We start from the raw sequence: 20,849 nt of genomic DNA on the forward strand, positions 1-20,849 counted from the left end.
AAGAATATGAGGTACCAAATAACATCATCCATATGGTTAAACTTCCAGAATTAAATATAAATAAGTATTTTAACAAAGTACTTCAAGCTTTGAATCTCATGTAAAGGGTTGAGAGCTCCTGTGAAGGGAGAAAAAAAGAAATTTCCAATCATATTTAACTTACATCAGGTCCCACTTGGTAATGGTGCTAACTGCAGCCAGCACCAGCTCTAATTTGTTGTTCTTGTCATTAAAGCAATCATGAGTTTTTTACATTTTTTGCAACACTGGATGGTTTATTCACTCTGGTGAACAATGCCTTACAGGAATGGATTTATTCCTTTAAATATCTGCTCACCAAGGTAAGTTAGAGTTTCACATTTTGGTTGTTAGAGCCAATTTACATAAGCAGTATGTGTGTGGTTGTATCTTGGTAAAAAACAATGGTTTTGTTCTAGTCTGACAAGAGCTTTTGTTGAGTTTTGGATTTTGGGGAAACTAGGATGCAGAGCTGCTATTTCTCACTGAGCTGACAATTCCCTGTCTAAGCTGAGAAACTTGACACAGGATTTAGATATAACTGGTGATGGACATAAACTCCTGGGTCATCATTCCCGCTGAGCTCTAAGCTTGGTAGCTATTGTGAAATCCTGCCTGTTTTTGCAGAATTCCTACAAACAGTTGTCCTTTCCCCATCCTGCTCACCTCCCCCAAATTGACAATATTTTTTATTACTGAAATTCGAACCTGATGGTACAGTAAGCCTCCATGTACCATCTGACCAGTAGCACTGATATACTGATAGCAATAGAAAAGAAATACAGATTACCTGTAGAAAATCCCATCTTCTTGTGGCACTTTGTAAATTCGATATTAAAATAGGTGACCAAGGCATGAATGTAATCATTACGCTGAATTTGGAGGCAGAATGCAGAAGTAAATGCCAATTCTTCAGTTTTCACTGTATAAATATCTACTTCCTGTTTTGAAGAGAAAGAAAAAGGCATTTACATGCAGATATCTGTGACTCTAAGGTAAGTGTTAAATGACGTACTTAAGCATTTTATTTAATGATCAGCAACAAAGACAACTGGCAACCCTTTAACACTGTAAGAAATCAATGGCACATTTGAATATATGAAATCATCAGAAAATGATCCAGTTATCTGACTAAGTTGACCGAGTGTGATAAGAGAGGCCACCTACAGAAGAGTGTACATCCTTGGGAAAGGCAGGGAGGGGCTGCAGGAGCTGGAGGAAATCAAGGTAAAACCATGCTTTGACAAATATAGGCACAATGGATGTTGAAATGGAGATACAGATCCCACTTCTAAGACCTTTCATCATCAGGGACTGTCAGCATGAGGAAAGATGGCAGAGTTGGGTTTTTAAAAAAATAAACTTCTGATTTGTTTGAGCGTCTCTGGAAGGGAATGTGCTTTGACTGTGTCAAGCAGTCAAAACATCTGAGGCATGACAGGGGCCTGCTTTTTGCTGATAATGCTTTCTAGTCCTATGTCAGATAACCAATTCCAAATAGTAAGCACAGGGATCTTACTCTTGAACTAGAGACATGCATATCATGTAAATTGTACTATGACTTGATTGCAGTAGTTGGGAGCAATGAGGTAGTCTCCAAGATTGCTTATTTCCATCAATATTTAAATCTCACTGTTCAAGGCTTAAACTGAGGTTTTCAGGTGGATCTGATTTTCCCAGCTAGGTATTGCAAGCATTGTCATCATAGGGAGGATACTAAGTCTGAAATACTATTAATTGTATTCTAATGCTATGGGAAATGTTTCCTATCAGTGCACTTTCTGATATCCTCCTAAGTGTATCTGGCTTCACCGTCCTTATTGTCTTTGTGAGGGCATATTTGGCAAGAGCCGGATACCCCCAAAATATTTTTCTCTCTATTATTTGGAAAGTCAGTATTAACAACAAAACTGTTCATGCATACAGAGAAACAGAAGCTTTGGAGGCAAAAATTTCCTCTACTCTGCCAACATAAGCCAGGAATCATATCACTGACCTCACCAGCATTACTTCAGACTCACGCTGCAAAAATAGAGAGCAGAGTCTAGAATGTCCATTAGAGGGCTCTTTTAGCCTCTTTTAGGGCACAATAGAGGGCTCTCTTAGCAATTGCATTCTATAAGCCAAGAGAAGTCTGCAAAAATAGACATCAAAAGATGCAGCCATATTTCAGTTACTGAGGTCTTTGCATGGACCACATATCATGTGTTTCTGAGACTTAGAAAACTTATGGTGAGATGATTTAAGCAAGCTATAGTTTTGGCCTGTCTGATTAGCAATACTGTTAAGAATAACTTAACAATAATGAAAATCATTCTAGTACATTGCAATGGCACTCTGAGTCATTAGTGCTTATGTGACCCATGTTTATAAGTGGTCATTTAAAGGTGGGATAGACTTAAAAGGTATTTTTTTCCTCAAAAGAAGATAAAATAAAAAAACATACTAGGAACAAGAATTTCCAAAGTCTCCCAGCAGATTTCGATAGCAGCCTGCAAAATTTGCTTTGAAAAGCTAGACTGGACTGGTGGGTGACAGCTGCAGATTTCTGTAATATTTGGTGGCTTTTTAGTGGTATCACTGTGCGGAAGTTGTGAATTAAGTGCGATGATGAGGCACATAAAAGGGATCTAGCTCCCTCTCTCTGAGCTGTGTTGGCTCTGCAGGGTAAAGTGGAATCAAAAGCAGTCGGAACTATTTTTATTACAGAAGTTAGTGGAAATGTCTCAGAAATATTGAAGAGATGTGCTGGATAAAATGGTGGTCACTTATGCAATCATTTTTTTAAGGACAGAAACATACTTTTTTTACTATGCAAGATACGAGACAAATGTCGTTTTTTTTATTAATTAATATAGTTTTGAAACTGGCCTGATCCTGTTTTGGTGATCTCTTTGAATCGTACTCTGGCTACTATATATTCTTACATTAAATAACACTGCTTATTGAATGTAAATTACAGCTAACAGCACAGGGGACAAATGCTATCTTTGCATAAAATAAGTGGAGAAGTCATGATTTACCAGATTTAATTTAGATTTCAAAACCAACAACAACAAAATGGGCATAGTTAAGCATGGAACTGAACAAAATACAGCTCTTAATTATACTAAAAAAATAAAATGTGTTAAGCTGAGCAACAATAAAAACGTCAGAATTCTCAGCTAAATAGGAAGGTTGAGACTGTGGTTGACACTGCATGAAAGACCATGAGACATGCATGCTACATGTCCTTGTTGCAGAGAGACAGAGGTCCAGTTTTTTCATTCACTGCATAAAGAATGGTTCTTGGACTGTCCTGTGGCACGAATTGCTTTAGGACTGAGCAAATGATGTATAGAAGATCGTTTAGAATCACGGGGATGGTGACAGTGAGGTTGAGATGCAGTGTTGCCAGCTGCTATGTATTTCTCGTTTGAATGGTATCACCTTAGCTGAAGGCAACCTTACTAATGAGAGAAACAGCCTTGAATCAGGTTTGCTGATGGGAAAAATGCTGACTTGCTGCCTGATGCATTTCCTCACGCGAATCATAATTAAGGTTGCTTCTAGGGTGCCACTCCACCTCGTTTCTGATCTGCTTCCCAGCCAGTCAGCTTACTCAGCTAGGATTGTGTGAGCATGGAGATAAGTTAAAGATTCAAATCTCAATCAATGTCTGGTTTTGGTGGGGTGTTTTGTTTGTTTCTTTTGGATTTGGGGTTAGGGGTTTTTCCCCCCTTCCTCTCTCCCATTGCACTAGCTGTCTTGGTTTGGACAAAGAGGGAAATGGTCACCCTACCATAGGATGTGATGGTGAAAGCAGTGCTAATCATAGCAGGCAAAGGTGCTGAACTGGTGTAGGAGCTGGAGGACAGGCGGCATTGGTACAAGCAGTATTGCCAGCTTTAGGACAAGGATTGATCTGAAGGCTGAGAAGCAAAATTAATTGCGAGGGAAAGGAGAAGGGGCCAAACCCTCTTTTCTGACAAACATTGAGAAAATGACCTATATTGTGAGTTTCATGCATGCATAAAGATGTGAGGGGAGCACTGAATGCAATAGTCAGCCCCCATAACACATTCACTTTTCCAAAAGAAAATTATTTTTCTGTTTTCTTTTTTTTTTTTAAAGAGTGCAGAGAACTAACAGTATTAATGTAGGGAGAGAAGAAACAACATTAAATTCTGGGTGTTTCGGGGGAGCAGTGAAAGGAAGAATGGAGTATCTGAGATTGTTTTGACTAGATATTGCAGCATATGTTGGTCTTCTATTAGATGAAATAACAGGGAAGCAAATGTAGCTATGGCTTCTAGATAACAGAGACCTCAGCCTCCTGCCAGGGCCCCTCTTCTGCTGTCTTTTCCTGTTTGCACAGAAGGAAATGCCTGAAAATTACTAGGGTGGTGGTGGGGCCGGAATAAGCGGAGTTAAATCTGAGGTTGCTGAAAGGAAAGACTGTGGGGAGAACTGTTGGAAAGGAAAGCGTGACAGGGAAAGTCACTTAGGAAAGGGAAGGGAGGTTTTCATGTGGAGAAAAGAGTAGAGAAGAAAAATGAGAAAAAAAGAGCAGTGTTTGAAGAAAGATGGAAAATGAGTGGCATAGGTGCCTCTTGCTTTACTTGAGGAGAAGCTGGGAGAAAGGAATGTGATTAGGGAGTTCACTGAAGTTGCAGTGGAGCAAGAGAAAAGTCTCATGAGGAATGCCTTGTCCTAAACATCATGGGTCAAGATTACTATGGGAGAAGAACATGGGACTCATCGCAGCTCACAGACAAGTGCCTCACCTGTGTGGCTGGATCTCTCTGAGCAACAGTACCATTTTGCAGACAATACTGCAGGTCCTTTGAAATAAGGCTTCACACAGGTGAATCATATTTCCAAAACAGCGGAAATTTCTCAAAGAACTGGATATTTGAGCATATAGGTCAATGTTTTTTTGCTATTATGCTATGTTCTCTGATAAACAAGAATGTTGCATAAATTTTTTGTGTAGGGAAGGCAGTTTGTGCTTTAAGTAGCATTAAACTGTGTAATCTTAAAATGGTGTGTGACCTGCAGGAACTTTAAACTGTTCCTGGAAAGTGTGGGACAAATGGGAGCATAAAATTAGATTTACTTCTTTTTTTTTTTTTTTTTGTTCTTTCTCTATGGCTAGATAGGGGAGGATATTCAGGGAAGTCTAACAGTATTTTTTATTATAAACTTGATGTGGCATGTTCTTCATTCTTCTTTCATTTTGAGAGTTTTTGCCACTCTCTCATTGCAGGTTTTTCTACAGCTGTGTGAACAATTGATTTATTTTTATTGTAGTCTCTAGTGCTGACACCAAGTCAAAATTAACATAGAGAAAAAGTTTTGGGTCAACCCAAAACCATTTGTATTTCTCTAATATGCAAGGGGACCAGAGAAGAAAACACAACTGTTTTACTGAGTTTGAAATAAACCTTTCCATTTTTTCAGGCAATGTTAAAGCAGTAGGCCCTCAGAAGGACACTTGTACACTTTTCCTGAGATCAGTTATTGACTTCGGTGGTTTGAAGATGCTTTGGTCCCACTATCCTCCCTGGCTGATTTGGTTTGGAATTTGAACAGAGGACTTCTACCTGCCAGGAAAAATTCCTATGCCCCTGGAATACATTTAAGAGATCATTCAAAGGGGAATTGCTTCCACAACAGAGAAGATGCTGTATTCCCTGCATGCACCACCCCCAGTGCACCTGTGGCCTAGTGGCTAGAGTTCGTTGAAGGGTTCAAGACTTGGGTTACATCCAGTTCCTGAAGAGTACAAATGAGGACAATTTACTCAAGTCTCCAGGCTTCTAGATAAGTGTCGTGGTTACATAGCATGCAGGGGTTGATGTCTTATTTTGCTGATTTTGTAGAACAATTCAGAGCATCTAAATTGGAATTAAAATAACTGCAGAAAGCACAGGGCTCTGACTGCTCTGTTAGGAATGCATCTAGTGACTAGTCCATCTACTGTATAGGGAATCCAGACTCATCTGGTAGACACCCTAAGTTAGCTGGTTTTGGGTTGAATACACCCCTAAAAAATCCTAAAAACTCTGTTTTCTTAGGCTAATATTATTCTCTGAATTCACAAATATTTTCGGGATCAAAGAATGCACTTTATATAAATAAACCATGTGCAAAAGTAAATTAAATTAAAAAAAGAAATGCAGCCTCAGTTTTTCCTGCTTCCATACTGCTAGCTTGAAGAAAAGCCTCCCACCTTCCTGCCTTTCATTGACAATTTTCTCTTTTTTTCGTGATCAGTTTGTGAGATTAGGGTCAGATTCTGGGACAGAGAGTGGTTCCTGCTTGTGTAGTTATTACCTGCTTTGCTCCCAAAGTGCCATTACATGGTAAAGCACCTTTCAGTGTACGGACAAAATATGTCAGGCCACATAGAATTAAATATAAAACCTGAATAGGAACAGTTTGAAAAATTTTGTCTGTCTTCTTAATCCAATTACTTTCAAAGACCTTCTAAAGAAAGCATTAGATTTGCACTTCATTTAAGGGCATGCGGCTTTTACAACTTTTTATTCCAGAGAAGCCAACCCATTTTGCCACCTGATCTCTCACTCTCCAGATGTATTTTATGCAGTCTAAATAGCTGTTTATTTTGTGTGTGTTGCAATTTTAAATTGCTCTGGCTCAGGCTGTTTTCAGACACAATCATCTTGTGTTCCCCTCAGTGCAGATGGACTGTGCATGCATACGTACTCACACAGAGTTTCTACTTCTGTTCCTTTTTGCTGCTTTCAGTAAAGGTTCTGCAGACTAAAGGCATATCTTTCCTTTTAGCATATGGGGATACTTAATGTTGTGTTTGTTACTGGCAAAAAGTGAAAGAGAAAAATTAGAACTGAGCCTTTGGGATAAATGAGCACACTCCTGGATTTATGGAACTGATCCTACCACTGCTATTGATGTGGACAGCCTTATTCATGACAGTAGTCCCATATGAGGAGGATTACTTCATGTGGAAGGAATTTGAGAGCTTTCATGTGTTCCTGCAGGCTATGGAACGTGTTCTTGTGAACAGGAAGTAGTGACCATTCTGTCTTATATGTAGAACATAGAACTTATATGTAGAGGGAACAAGCTAACCTCTGGCTGCAGATGTTGGGGCTGGGAGAGCACAGTAACATTCTGGATAAGGCTAAGAATTAGGAAGTTATACAAATAAATTAGGTTCCAATTCTGATCTCGTGCTCTGGAATAAATTAGAGTTATTTCATCAGAGCTGACCAATTCAGAAACTGATGCTTCAGTCTTTTTTTAGTGCAAACAGAATTAATCTACCTCTTCTCCTCAGCAGCATTCCATCAGTAATTTCCAACCTCTGTTTACAAGAAGGTAGGGCAATTAAAACTCATATCTAAATACACCATGTCTTTATCCAGTATTTGCACACATATAATTTGTAAAAGTCTTAAGTTACAGTTAGCAGTAGCCAGATGAGTACAGAGTCACAAGGAGCAGCTTGCTTTTGGGTATTCCATAAGTGATCAAGGTATCAATGTTCAGGTGACAGTAGTGGGCATGTGCAACATACTAGTACTGACTAATTCAAAACTGCACAATTCTCCTTCTTAGTGTGATAGCATTCTATGATGATGGCTTCTGCAGCTAGTTAGAAGCATACAAAGATAGTAGTAAAACATAAGCAGCAGGTCTCCAAAGAATCCTACAGTTAGGTGTAAACATTCATAATTAGGTATATTTGGAATTACCAAACCTTTATTAAACAGGCATTGGTCACCACTTGCTTTGGATCTACTATGTCCACCAAAGGCTCCTTCATGGCAACATCCCTAATACAGGTCATGTCAAAGCCGTACACATTCTCCCACCCTGTCAATGCAAATGGATGTGTCAAAGATTAGCAGTAATAATAAAAATATTTTTTGTTTCTCAAAGTATCTTTCATTTGAAAGAATTTCTACCATCCCCTAACTTTCAGCTCTCCTCCTTAGCTCTTTCCTCCCTGCCCCAGTTGTCTATGTCATCATTGCTATTTTACAGATAATGCAGTTGTGGCAAAATAACCCCTCAATGTACACCTTTGAACAAGTGGCCCTTGTGTTTTGGTGTCCCCAAAACTGTGTTATATGAGATTTGTCGATGATTTTCATGGCTTTAGACATTTGAGAGTGTTGCCCAAAATCATATAATATGTCAGGTTGAGACTTGGAAAGAGCTGCTAAGATTATTCTATCCTTTGCTATTCATTCTGTTTAATATTTCCTTTTTTTATACATTGCTATTCAATCAGCAGTTTGCATGCTCTTCTACTTATTTAAATAGTCTTAGTTTCAACAAGTGAACTACTGACAGGAGTAGAATTACAGGTGTGTTTCAATATTTGGGGCATCCAAGTTTTAATCTGCATGTACATCATGACAAAAAAGCAAAATGTCCACTTTCTGAAAGATTTAAAAGCCATACTGATCTTCCATATTTGAACTGTTCTTCTGATTGTTCCGATAAATGTTTATTATCTTGCTGAGGTTTTTTTTTCCTTGAACAAAATGAAAACAAAAACCTCCAAAAAAAGTGAAATCTTAGTCTTATGAACCATATGAGTAAAGGTCCATTCAGTGCTCCATTTGAAAATCTAAACTGAATACCATGAACTTTTTAAAAAATTGTTTGAACACAAGCAAGGTAAACTGATAAACAGCAATATTGAGCATGTTTGAAATGTCTTGTTTTTTCAGAGCATAGCATTTGAGTTACTGGTGCTCCCAGAGGACTATGATGGAAAACGTAGTATGAGCAAAAAATCTGCACATTTCTAAATTGGAACAAATCTGGACATGAACAGTTCTTTGATATGTTATCTCTTTATTGGGCTGTGAGTTTCTTAGTATTTCAGGGGAGAGAGTGATTAAAACTTTTGTTTCAGGCATCATGAGCATGTGGGAACTTCAGATTATATTTATAGAAGCCATATGTTTTCACATGGTTACTCAGAAAAGATTAACTAGGAAACCCTGAAGGAACAATTTATTAACAGAGCTGTTGGGGCCTCCATCACTTGATGTACTTCAGCCTACATGGGATGCCTTTGAAATATATGCCACAGTCTGTATTAGACAGAGACCTGTCACAGGAGTTAAAAGACAAAATTATATGTTTTACATTTTGCAGGAAATCAGAGTAATTTACTACAGTAATACTCTGTGGCATTAATAAAGTTTGAGACAGCAGAAGTCAGAGTTCTTTAGAAACCTCATATTGCATTATTTCTTAATCAATATGATGGTTCTTGAGTGCCCTTTGAAATGCTCAGCCCTGCATCTCATATGAAGGCAAGACTCTATCCACCTTAAGAGAGAAAAAAGAAAGATGAAAAATTGAAATGTAAGGAGACACCATCAAGGATTTATAAACTGAAAAGAGAGACAAGATGGTGATGCAGATAGGTAGTGAGATGGAAATAACTGCAGAAGACACAGAGGTATAAAAAAGTGAGGGGGGGAAGGGAAATCAGAGGGGGAATCAGAAAAGAAAGTGTCTTAAAGGAAAACATCATTTCAGAAGAGAAAAAGAACCCAAAACATTTTTTTTAAATGATGAAAAAATAAACAAGCTCAAAACAGGTGTATTGTCTATGAGAAGAGAAAAAGACTCAAGGCCTAGAAAGGAAGGAGTTCAAAAGCAAGGTGAAAGAAGGCATAAGGAATTTTTCTAGGCCAAAATGGCTTTGATTCCTTTACAGAATGGAAGCCTCATTCATCCTTTTGAAGCTGTAAATTTTGTAAGGAATTTAGTTGTCAAGGTCACCACATAACTGAGGAGAAAAATCTAGGCTGTGCTTGAGGAGTAGATATAATTCTCCCTGGCACCTATACAGACTTCCTGTCACTGCCCCACTGCACTGGGCTTGCTTTTGACCCAAAATGGCAGTTCTGACGCATTGACAGTTCTGTGTGTTGGCACTGAATTTGATTACAGAAACACCAAACTTTCTTTTCTGAGAGGAGCTGAGAGGCAAGGAATGAGGAGTTAGGCATTTTCATTTAAAGTTTGACTGAACCCACTAATTTTACCCAAGCTTTTGAATGTATCCTTAGTTAATAAAACTGCTTAGGAATTTTGTGTTTTGTTTTTTTTTTTCCCCTAATGGAAAATGCCTTAAAGTGAAATTGACCAGCTCCGAAAAATAAATAAAAGTCAAAAATTAAAAAAATTAAAAAATAAAAGAATAGTGAAACAATGTAGAACTTGCTCATTTCATCAAACCTATGATGATCAAATAAATCCAAACTTGGGTGACCTGGGGGACAACAAGTTGACTGTGAACCAGGAGTATGACCTTGTGGCGATGAAAGTGAACCACATGCTAAAATATGAGGAGTGTCCAAGAAAACTAGGTTTGCTTAGCCTGGAATAGCAAAGGCTAGTGGTGGGATCTAATTGCTATCTGCTCCTACAGAAACAAAGAAAAAGTCAGATTCCCTTCAGGTGACAAGGGACAATTAAGATAAGTTTCAGCAAGGAAAATTGTGACTGGATATTCATAAACATGTTTACTCCTGAGGGTGCTTCAGCATTTGAACCAGTGCCCAGAGAAGCTACGGAATCCCCACCCCTTGACTGCGCAGGGCAGGGCCCTGAGTGACCTGCTTTAACTGTGAAATCTGGCCTGCTTTGAGCAGGAGGCTGGACTAGGTGACCTGCAGAGGTCACTAACGGCACCAGTTATTCAATGAAACTTCACGGGAAAAATAAACATTTAAAATGTAAAGGAAAAGTCAATTTTATGCATCTATGAAGTAAAACAAAGAAGTTTATAACTTTTTTTCACATCAAAGTAAAACGGAAATTTTTGATCCTTATTTTTAATTTAAAAATTCTCACATAGTGTTTTAAAAAGTCAAAAAAGCATTACATGTTTTTTTTCTTCTTGAGAAGCTTATTAGTGAGATATTTTTTCTAGGCTGATTTCTTAACATTTACAATTAATTTGCATCTTATTAATTTTTCTGTTCTTGTTATTTTAAAAACAAAACCCAGCACCTAGCTGGCATTACCATCTATTACCAATATTACCAATTTTAATGGCAGTTATGTGCGATGATGTATTTATCAAAACAACAAACCTAAATCTCTTAAAATCCACATTTTAAAATAGACGTAGAGATATCAATGTAACTCTAAGCAAGCTCTACAATTTATTCATGCATCTTTCCTTTGTGCACTTTAAATTACTGCAAGTTTCCTGAATTTATCACCAGACTAGAGTATTCTCAGTGTTCACGTTTATATTGGAATTCTGGCCTGGTCAGTGTGATTTCTTGGCTTTTGCAAAACTTTGCCAGCGAAGACATTATGGTAGGCCACTACAGATTAAATATTCCAGGGAAATAACCATAGAAAAGGGTTACTGTTAGGCATTTACTCACAATGAATTTTGAAGTCCTTGTACTGTCTGTCTTCAATTGCTACCACGTACAAAGCAGCTCGGTCTGGAAACATTAGCCCTCCAGGTTTCTGTTGATGAATTGTGGGGAAATGGATCTCGTAATCTATTCACCTGACAAAGACATCACATTTTGAACTGCACATACAAAAACCAGACAAGCACCCCTTGCATGCCTTTATTGTTTTCCTTCAGATTGTCACATCAGCTTTAATATCAGCAACTCTTGCAGCCTGTGGCAACGTCTTAGATAGTGTCTATATGAACTTCACCAGTAGTTATTTGAAAGCAAAGCTCTTTCACTGAGATTCCCTTTGTTAATCTTTTCATTAAAGCCTAGAAAATGTCACTTGGAGATGTAACTGTGTCTTGTTATGGTGACTGTAGGAGAGGGAAGGCTTGTAGTCAGAAAATAAATGACGACTGCTCCAGCAAGGACTATGACATGCAGAGCACCTACCAGCCACTTGTCTCGTGCGAAGATGACTGTGTTTAACATTGACTCATAGAATAGACAGTAACCCATCCACTCGCTGATGATGATGTCTACTTTATCCACGGGTAATTCAACTTCTTCCACTTTACCTTTAAATATTGTGATTACTGAAAAAAGAATCCAAAGAAATATGTTTCACATAATAAAACACCTGACTAAGTTCCTTACTAGTGAATGTCAGGCTGACCTTTTCAATATGATTCTCTTCTTGAATGCCTGTAGATAAGGGGTGACTCGATGTGACTCAATGGATTTTACACTATTTTAAAACTACTTGCAATAAGTATAATAAACAGAAGTTTTAGTATCAGTATAAAAGGAAAAAAAAAAACAAACAAAACACAGAACCAAAACCCAAACTAAATAAAACCCATATATAAAAAAACAACAGAAAAACAGGCCTTACCTGGTTACCTGCATGATCTCATTTTACACGCCCTTTGGAATTTGGAAGATTTCTAGATCATTGACCAAGTAATGCAAAGAATCCACCTAGAATCCTTTAAACATCCCTGTAGGGTTACACATACATGATCTCATCACTGAGATATTAGAGATTTACAGAACTAGGATCTAATTCTCTGCTTTTCAACATATTATGCTGGCTTCACAATGAGGAAACTAAGGCTTATTTCTTCCATGAATTCTGGGGAGCTGACTCAACTGAGAATGGCAGATCTATCCTGACAGTACACAAATAAGAAAATTTGTACAAACACGGTTCTCTCATGAAAAATCATTTTTCATTCCTTTCTGCTTCATGATTGAATCTTTTATAACATACTGGCATTCTCACTCTGAATCTTCTATCTGGTTTAGACTTGCATAACTTTCTGCAGTTATCTAAAGCGACTGCTGGAAAACATTGCTGTCAGGTATTTTGTCACCAAATTAGTTTCAAGGAAATTAAAAAGGTTGCTGGAAGTTTGATGGTATAGAATACCAGATCCTCAGAGACACTACTACAACACAGTGCAATAAATTACTGGCAATATGGTATACTACTTACAGGAGACTGGGTCTGCACTGCAAAAGCAAATCAACAAGCAATTAATAGAATTGGTTGATACTAGAACAGATATTTTGCTTAAAGGAAATTTAAATGCTGGTCCATATGTAGTTCAGTTGTAACAAATAATTTTGTTTTAGGATTACTACACAATTCACCAATCATTCTTGCATTTTTTAAAATATATTTCCTATTTATAAATGTATTCCAAATTCTTTAGATAAATAATCTTCAGCTTGTGTTTGTCTGCTATTTGTATTTTTTGTTGAAGTGGGTAAAGTCTCATGGTTCTGGATTCTTCCTTGACAAGGTAACTGATGCACTTGAAATTCAGGAATAATATGAGTAGGGAATATTTTATTTTCCATTACTAATTGATAAGATTACTGTATTACTCTTAATAAATGGCAATTCTTAATGATGCCAATTTTTATTGATGAAAGTGGTCAACATTCAGTTTGAGGAAGATGAAGGTACTTTCATTTAGTTAGAACTAACTAGGTACTTTCATTTAGCTGTTTAAGAGTGGAAGTGTGGGTTAAATGATTTTTAGAACTCAGCCCAGGGAAAATGAGGTTTTGCCTTTCCAAAATACATGCAGTACTAGTATTAGTCAAAGTAGATGTGGCCACTTGATTTGCATAGCAAACTTTTAATCCAGACTGGCTCCCTAAGAAGTTGGGAGCACTCTGATTCAGACTGGTAACACAAAGTATCAGCTGGTAAGAGCAGCCTGATTGGAAAAGAGCAGAGTTCTCTTCTCCTTCCCATTCTTTAAACTCCTTCCTTTCACAGTTAGTAGCTCAATAGTTCATCTGTTGTTATACTGAAGACTCTTCATGTCTATAAGCTCCAGCCACGAGTTCTCTTTAGTTCTCTTTTCTCCTGAGAACTTTCACTGCCACAATTCTTTTGGAGTGAATTTTACCACTGTTGACAGCTGCCAGAATGACACACCTGCAGACTTTGAAGCCCTCTGTTTATACCTAGAACAGTCACAGTGTAAGCAGCAGCAGCACAAGTTCCTCCCACCTCCCTTCACTTTGATGAAACATCTTCATAAGGCACCATGTGGGAACACATTGTGCTGTCCCCAGCTGTATTGTATCTGTTCTGGAAACAGTGGGTTTTCTCTTGGTTCAGCCCCTTTTGCTGACTCTGCATTTCTCTAAACAATTAGGGGGAAAAAAGAAAAATTTCCATGAGCAACAAGATCCTTTGGCTCAGTACCTGGTTGCATTAAAATAAAAGTGAATGTGGGTTAGTGTAAAGTGTGTAAATGTAAATGTTAGATCAGTTATGTAATTTGTTTATACTGGAGACCAAACTGCAGTTGGATAGACTGTCCAGGCAAGTCTTCTGCCAAAGGGAAGGGGTCTCTACTTCTTGCTCCACAGTTTTTCCAAGGACTTGATCCTTGGAGAAACAGGAGGAAGAAGCAGAGATGAATACCTTCTGCAACCTCTGGAGCACACTGGATCCTTCATATCAATGGTCCCTTCACACACAATTCCTGTTGGTGGAAATCCAAATGTAAATTGATTTATGGTATGCTGTTTGTGTAGCTATTTGATGAAAGGCCATTCTGGGAATATACGGGCTCTGCACTGAAGGTGCAGGATAACCAAGCTGAGGTCAACACCTCATTGTTCTAGCGCCTTATCCCTACTGTGGAGGAGAATATTTTCCAGTCTTTTGCTTCCTTCTTTTTCTGAACCGAAATTGCATACACTGGCTGGCCTCTCATATCCCGCGTCACTGCTGTTTCTTTCACACCACACCACTTGAATACACATGCTGTAAAATAAATTCTCCTCCCGAACAGCTCCGTGTTAGTCAGAAGCTGCCAGTGACAGCAATAAAAATTAGAGCAGATCTAAATCTGCTAAATCTCCGAAATCTATTCCTGCACATGTGCTAGCATAGCACCAGTGCAGACACAGCTAAAAGTGGAAGCAAATGAAACAGTCTAGCCAGCTATGACCTGCACTGCTCTGCAGCAAAGGCAAGCTCTTCACAAAGAGCACTTTTAAATAAGAACTGGCTCACAGCCTCAGTTAAAAAAGCCTGATTTTTTAGGTTGTAACAAAGATATCTTGTGTGCAGTGTTTTGGAGGAGGATTGAATACATGAAATAGAGCTTGTTGGAGACTATTTTTTGTTAAGAGTTTTCAGTAGGTTGGGGGTATTTTTAGTATCTTTTTTAATTGAAGTGTTTCCACATCGCTGGAAATTTCAACAGTTTTCCTTTCAAGAAAAAAAAAATTTTCTATGATACTGTTATTCTGAGAATTGAGCATTTTCATTTGTGTGTGTGTGTTTCAATATGGTTTTTAAAAAAAATTTTTTTTAAAGTTGGAAGTCAGAAGAAACTCTTAGTGAAAAATCTATATTGATATGGAATACTTTTTGCTTTGAACCTTATTTCAGTTTGAATGTAAGTGTGTGTGTGTGTGTATTTAATTTAAGGGATAAGGTGGAATTCAAATGGCAGAATTAATTTGAAAAGTTCAGATCTAATATGGGGTCTTCTGTCTGCTTTGCTAAATCAAACTGCCTGCTGATGAGTCCTATTTGCTTCTGTTGTTTGTGAGCCTAGAAGTAAATGTAGAAGTAACTTCTCCCGTGAGGAATTGTTGTAGTGCCTAGAATGAGGTGTTTAGTTTTGTATTTATATAAGTAAATTATTCAAAACTACCAATTACATATAAACCACACAACATAAATTAATCAGAAAAAGTGAAACAGTTATCTTCTCTTTCTCCTGAAGAAATTATTTTTATATATGCCTTACTGTTGTCCAAGTGGTTGGCCTTGATAATTTTTTCCGAGTAGTCAGATATACTTGAGCATTCAATCTACGAAAAAAAGAAAAACAAGAGGAAGGGTAATTATGTGTTAAGAGATCTCAGCTATGAGAATAAAACCAAAATCTACTGAAGGCAGCAAAGGCTCTACAGAGCATGTAAGCATTGATAAAGAGTAAGTCAAACCTGTGTGGGCAGGATCGTGATCAATGATATCTTAATATTGAAACTGCAGTCGGTGTTTGAGTTAAACTCACTCATATAGAAAAGACTGGTTTTAAAACTGTTAAAATGTGGGGAAAAAACGTCCTAACTACAGAATTACATAGTTTATTAATCATATTATTTAATTTATTCCTGCTACTTCAGAATATTGCCTCCTCCCCGCAAAAAATCTGCTGAAGGGAATGAATTAGCATGGTGCTACATTTCCTCATGTATTTTAAAACAAAATGCATTCAAACTTTGTGAATAACGTTAAAATTCAAACTGTGCCAATACTGGTCTGTGTCAAGAAGCAACTACTTTTCTCTGTGAAAAATGTATCATCTTTGGCAATGCATGCTATCAGAAAAGAATACAGACATTTTACACATAGGAAATGACTGTAATTACTGTATTTACAAAAACATCTAGATCTGCATGTCTTTTCCTATGACCTATGCTTTTACTAGGAAGCGAATTACAAAGTACCTTCTAGCTTTATATTTGCCCTTAAATTTGTTAAAATCTGAGTTCTAGCATAAAAGCCCATGTTTGCAATGACCTTTGATATCTTTTAGAGAAATACTGCATTCCATGAATCTGTCTGGTTTTTGTGCCCTTTAAAATCAGAAGGGCCAAAGTTGCTGGTAGTTACCTAATCAGTTCCTAATTTACCTCTTTCAAATTTGACATTAAACTGCCAATACTACTTTGTATAATCCTTGTCTCTTTAATTCCCCTATGGGAATGTCAAATAGAATTATATTACCTCTAGCGAGGCATTTTATATGTCCAGTGAATTCCATTTAACCTCTAAAAGCCAAACTGTGCTTGACCTGTGTGATGGCACTCACAGATGGCAGGACAGCAGATGGCAGGACACACAAATCCCTTATTCTTTTTATACAGCTCATGAAACAGCTAGACATAATAGTAGTCATAATATCAATCCCTGTCCCCATGGGAACATGAGCATTAATTCTACTTAGCTTGCCTGTGGATGTAAACCGCTCTTTAAGATGTCTAACTCAATGGCCTGAACATAAACCAAAACCGGCATGTAGAAATGAACACCAGAGTGCCAGTCCAGAGAGTCCGAGGAAGCAATCCCCTGGGGACAACTCCATCCTTTTTGTCCACCCAGCTTCTTCTTCCCTTACTGTAAACTGTATAGACTACATGCCTTGTCTATACTTACAGCCATTATAACACACTCAGTTTTCCTGTCTGTATTCACACCTGTCTGGCATTTTCAATTTCATTGCCCATTCTTTCTGCTTGTTTTGGATGATTTTTAAATAAAGCATGGGTATGCAGGTGTTTGGAGGTGGCTTTCCAACCTTTCTAAAGAAAAAGATGCAAAGAAATAAAAAGTTCTATTTCATGAATGACTATGAGTTTCCAAAAACCAGATTCATTCTCAAAGAATCAAAATAATAAAAAAGCAACACTCAAATGTTCCAGGAAGGAAGATATATTTCAGAAAATAGAGTTGCTTTAGGGTGGCTAAAGCTGTTTGTCTCTATTTTGACTTGGACTCTATACTATGGTATAATTTTATTTTAAAAAGCAACTCATTTCAGAAAAAGAAAATACTGAATTCTGTAGGCAAAGAAATAGGAAAAAAAATCAGTTTTGTCAGTTTTTTCCCCAGATCTCTTTCAAGTCAGTGATCTGCTCAAATCTGTCCCATTTTACAAAGCATTTGGATTTTACGAAAACTGTGTGTTCCAATAAAATATGTCTGTACTTCAGTTTACAATCATAGAATCATAGAATGGTTTGGGTTGAAAGGGACCTTGAAAGATCATCTAGTCCAACCCCCTGCCATGGATAGGGACATCTTTCAATAGATCAGTTTGCTTAAAGCCCCGTCCAACCCGACCTTGAACACTTTCAGTGATGTGGCCATCCACAACTTCTCTGGGCAACCTGTCTCATCACCCTTATCGTAAAGAATTTCTTCCTTATATCCAATCTAAATTTACCCTCTTTCAGTTTAAAACCATTCCGCCTTGTCCTATCACTATAGGCCCCGGTAAAAAGTCTTTCTCCACCTTTCTTATAAGCCCCCTTTATATACTGAAAGGCCGCAATAAGGTCTCCCCGGAGCCTTCTCTTCTCCAGGCTGAACAATCCCAACTCTCTCAGCCTTTCTTCATAGGAGAGGCATTCCAGCCCTCTGATCATTTTTGTGGCCCTCCTCTGGACCCTCTAGAACAGGTCCGTGTCTTTCTTGTACTGGGGACCCCAGAGCTGGGTGCAGTACTCCAGGTGGGGTCTCACCAGTGTGGAGTAGAGGGAGAGTATCACCTTTCTCAACCTGCTGGCCATGCTTCTTTTGATGCAGCTCGGGATACAATTGGCTTTCTGACCTGTAAGCACACATTGCTGGCTCATATCCAATTTTCCACCCACCAGTATCCCCAACTTCATGAGGTTCATACTGGTCCTCTTCTCAAGCCTGTCAAGGTCCCTCTAGGATGTCATCCTTTCCCTCAAGTATATCAACTGCACCACTCAGCTTTGTGTCATCTGCAAACTTGCTGAGGGTGGACTCAATCCCACTATCTAGGCCATTAATGAAGATATTAAATAGTAGTGGTCCCAGTATGGACCCTTGAGGGACTCTTGAGTTTCTTCAGCTGTATCTAGTGTGTATATTCAGCTCTACTTTCATTTTACTTCTCAGTCTTCAATCTAATGCTGTGAATGTCTTCTCTTTTACTGGGGTCTTTTTCTGAAGCAGTCACCACATTCCCAGATTTCCTTTTCCCCTGGGCTGTGTCCTCATCACTATGTTTTTATCCAAATCATATAACATCTGACATGTACCTTCATTTTATGTGTCTGTTTAATTCCTTCTTACCTACAGTCTTGTTTGTCTGAAAATACCATAGAATTCAGATAGTTCTACTGCAGTGATTGTCCTGAATTTTGTGTGACTAAATGCAGCAGATGAACCAAGGTTTCAATGTATTTGTCTGTCCCTCACTCACCCCTCCCAAGCACCAACAGCCATGTGCCAGTCCTCTTTCTACATGTCTTACAACAGCTCCCCAGTTAGATGAACATCATTGCACAATCTAGTGTTATCCTCCCACGATGGTTAGGGGTTAGAGCACATGAAGAAGGAAGAAAAACTGAGGGGGCTGGTTCTGTTCATCTTGTAGAAGAGATGCCCCCAATCCAATAGCTATCTTCAACTATCTAAAAAGGGCTTGCAGAGAAAACAAAATCAAGCTCTTCTCTGAAGTGCACAGTGACAGGACAAAAGGCAGTAACCGTGAGCTGCAGCAAGGGAAATTCCTGCTGACTGTAGCACTGGAATAAGTGCTGAGAGAGGATTTAGAGTCTCCATCCTTGGAGATTTCCCAGATTGGACTGGACAAGGCCTTGAGCAACCTCATATAGCTTTAAACTTCAGTCGGCTTTGAGCAGGAGGTTGGATTAGATACTTCCAGAGGTCTTCCAGACTTTCTATGAGTCAGTGATTCTATGATTTACACCTCTTGAAGACCCAGAGATGATTCTAGCAGTTGGCTGAGGTAGTGGCAAGGAATAAGTTCCAACAGTGAGTAACAGGGATAACAAGAATCAGACAGGGTAGTGGATGCATTTGAACCTGAAAAAGGGAGAGAGTGAGAAAGAGGACAGTGATTTCAGTGGCACTGTAGTCAGAAAACCAGCACTCTGCATTTGTCAACAGTTCCCACATCATGCTATTTGAAAAATCACATCTAACTGTAGAGAAGAAACTGGAACATCTCAGCTCTATGTAATAACTCATGGCAAATGTTTGCTTTTTCAAAGGAACGCTCGCAGTTTCCATTGGCACTCTTTGCCAATAGAACCATAAAGTCTGAATATGACTGTAAGATTGCTACTGCCAGATCTCTGAAATATCTGCTTTTCCAACACAAATACAACTCTGCAGCTTGCTGTGTGACAGGGTTCATGGTGAGGTAGGTCATGTGACAAGAAGGCTGAAACTCTTAGGCTGTAGCAGAGGAGTTTCACACCTAAGTGAGCTCCTCTGAGAGCTAAGTTTCCTGGGTAGCACACCCCCCAGCTTCAGTGCCCACGGGTGAGCTGACACTGGTGTGCCACTGAGCTTTATAAATGCCTGAGGTACAGCCTGAACTGTAAAGAAGTCCAAAAGAAAAAAAAAAAAAACACAACAACAACAAACCTGTGGAAAAGTATTTACTTTTCTTTTACTGGGTGAATTTTCTGCCAGTGAGCTGGCTCACGGTAGAATCAGATAAGCACCAGTGCCAGCACAAGGGATGGAGGAAGACCATATGGCCAAGGATGTGGGAGACAGGAAGGTGGGAGCACAGCATCATCATTTTGTATATGCTTATACTTTCAAAGTACTGCAACATCCTTGCGTGAAACCTGCATTCCTGCATCAGAGAAGGCTACAGGTTTATTCTCCCTGAGGCTTTGAGATAATAAATTGTGTACTTGGTTTACAAGAAATACATTCTAGCTGCCAATTCTGTATATTAAGTCTCATGCTTAAATGCCAAAACTTTTGCCAGCACCTTCTGATTTCAGCTATCTATACTTCCATGCTGTAGTCTGATACTCAAATGAGGCACTCAGCATTAACACTGGATTTTGAAAATACAAGCCTGAGAATTGAACAGGAGTCTTTGCATTTTGTGTATCATTACCAGTAATAAAGACGCACAGTTTAGATATTCAGTGACATCAGTGTCTTCAAATGCATAGATGTAGCCAGCTAAGTTTCAGTAAATAACTTTGTCAAAGAAGTACCCAGAGAAATAGAATCTAGTTCCCCTTTTCTATGTTGTGTTGTGTCTGCAGGGCAAACAGAAGTCCAAAGCAAAAAGAAATTGTATTTGTCATTTTAGAGTTAGTACAAAT

General features: G+C 38.4%; 1 protein-coding gene across 4 annotated transcripts in view; it reads right to left on the reverse strand.

Annotated features, from left to right (window-relative positions):
• Positions 1–20,849, reverse strand: part of PRMT8 (protein arginine methyltransferase 8) — a 71,614-nt gene that overhangs the window by 7,081 nt on the left and 43,684 nt on the right. For all 4 annotated transcript variants that reach the window (XM_087767023.1, XM_087767021.1, XM_087767022.1 and 1 more), the window contains 5 exons: positions 15,737–15,800; positions 11,898–12,040; positions 11,421–11,508; positions 7,748–7,863; positions 809–959 (listed from right to left, as the gene is read on the reverse strand). In XM_087767023.1, the coding sequence (XP_087623149.1) occupies positions 809–959; positions 7,748–7,863; positions 11,421–11,508; positions 11,898–12,040; positions 15,737–15,800 (562 nt within the window). The remainder of the gene's footprint in view (positions 1–808; positions 960–7,747; positions 7,864–11,420; positions 11,509–11,897; positions 12,041–15,736; positions 15,801–20,849) is intronic.

Source organism: Nipponia nippon, unplaced genomic scaffold, assembly GCF_047370975.1.
Source record: "Nipponia nippon isolate SJK-2023a ecotype South Korea unplaced genomic scaffold, ASM4737097v1 scaffold_3, whole genome shotgun sequence".
Lineage (NCBI taxonomy): Eukaryota > Metazoa > Chordata > Aves > Pelecaniformes > Threskiornithidae > Nipponia > Nipponia nippon.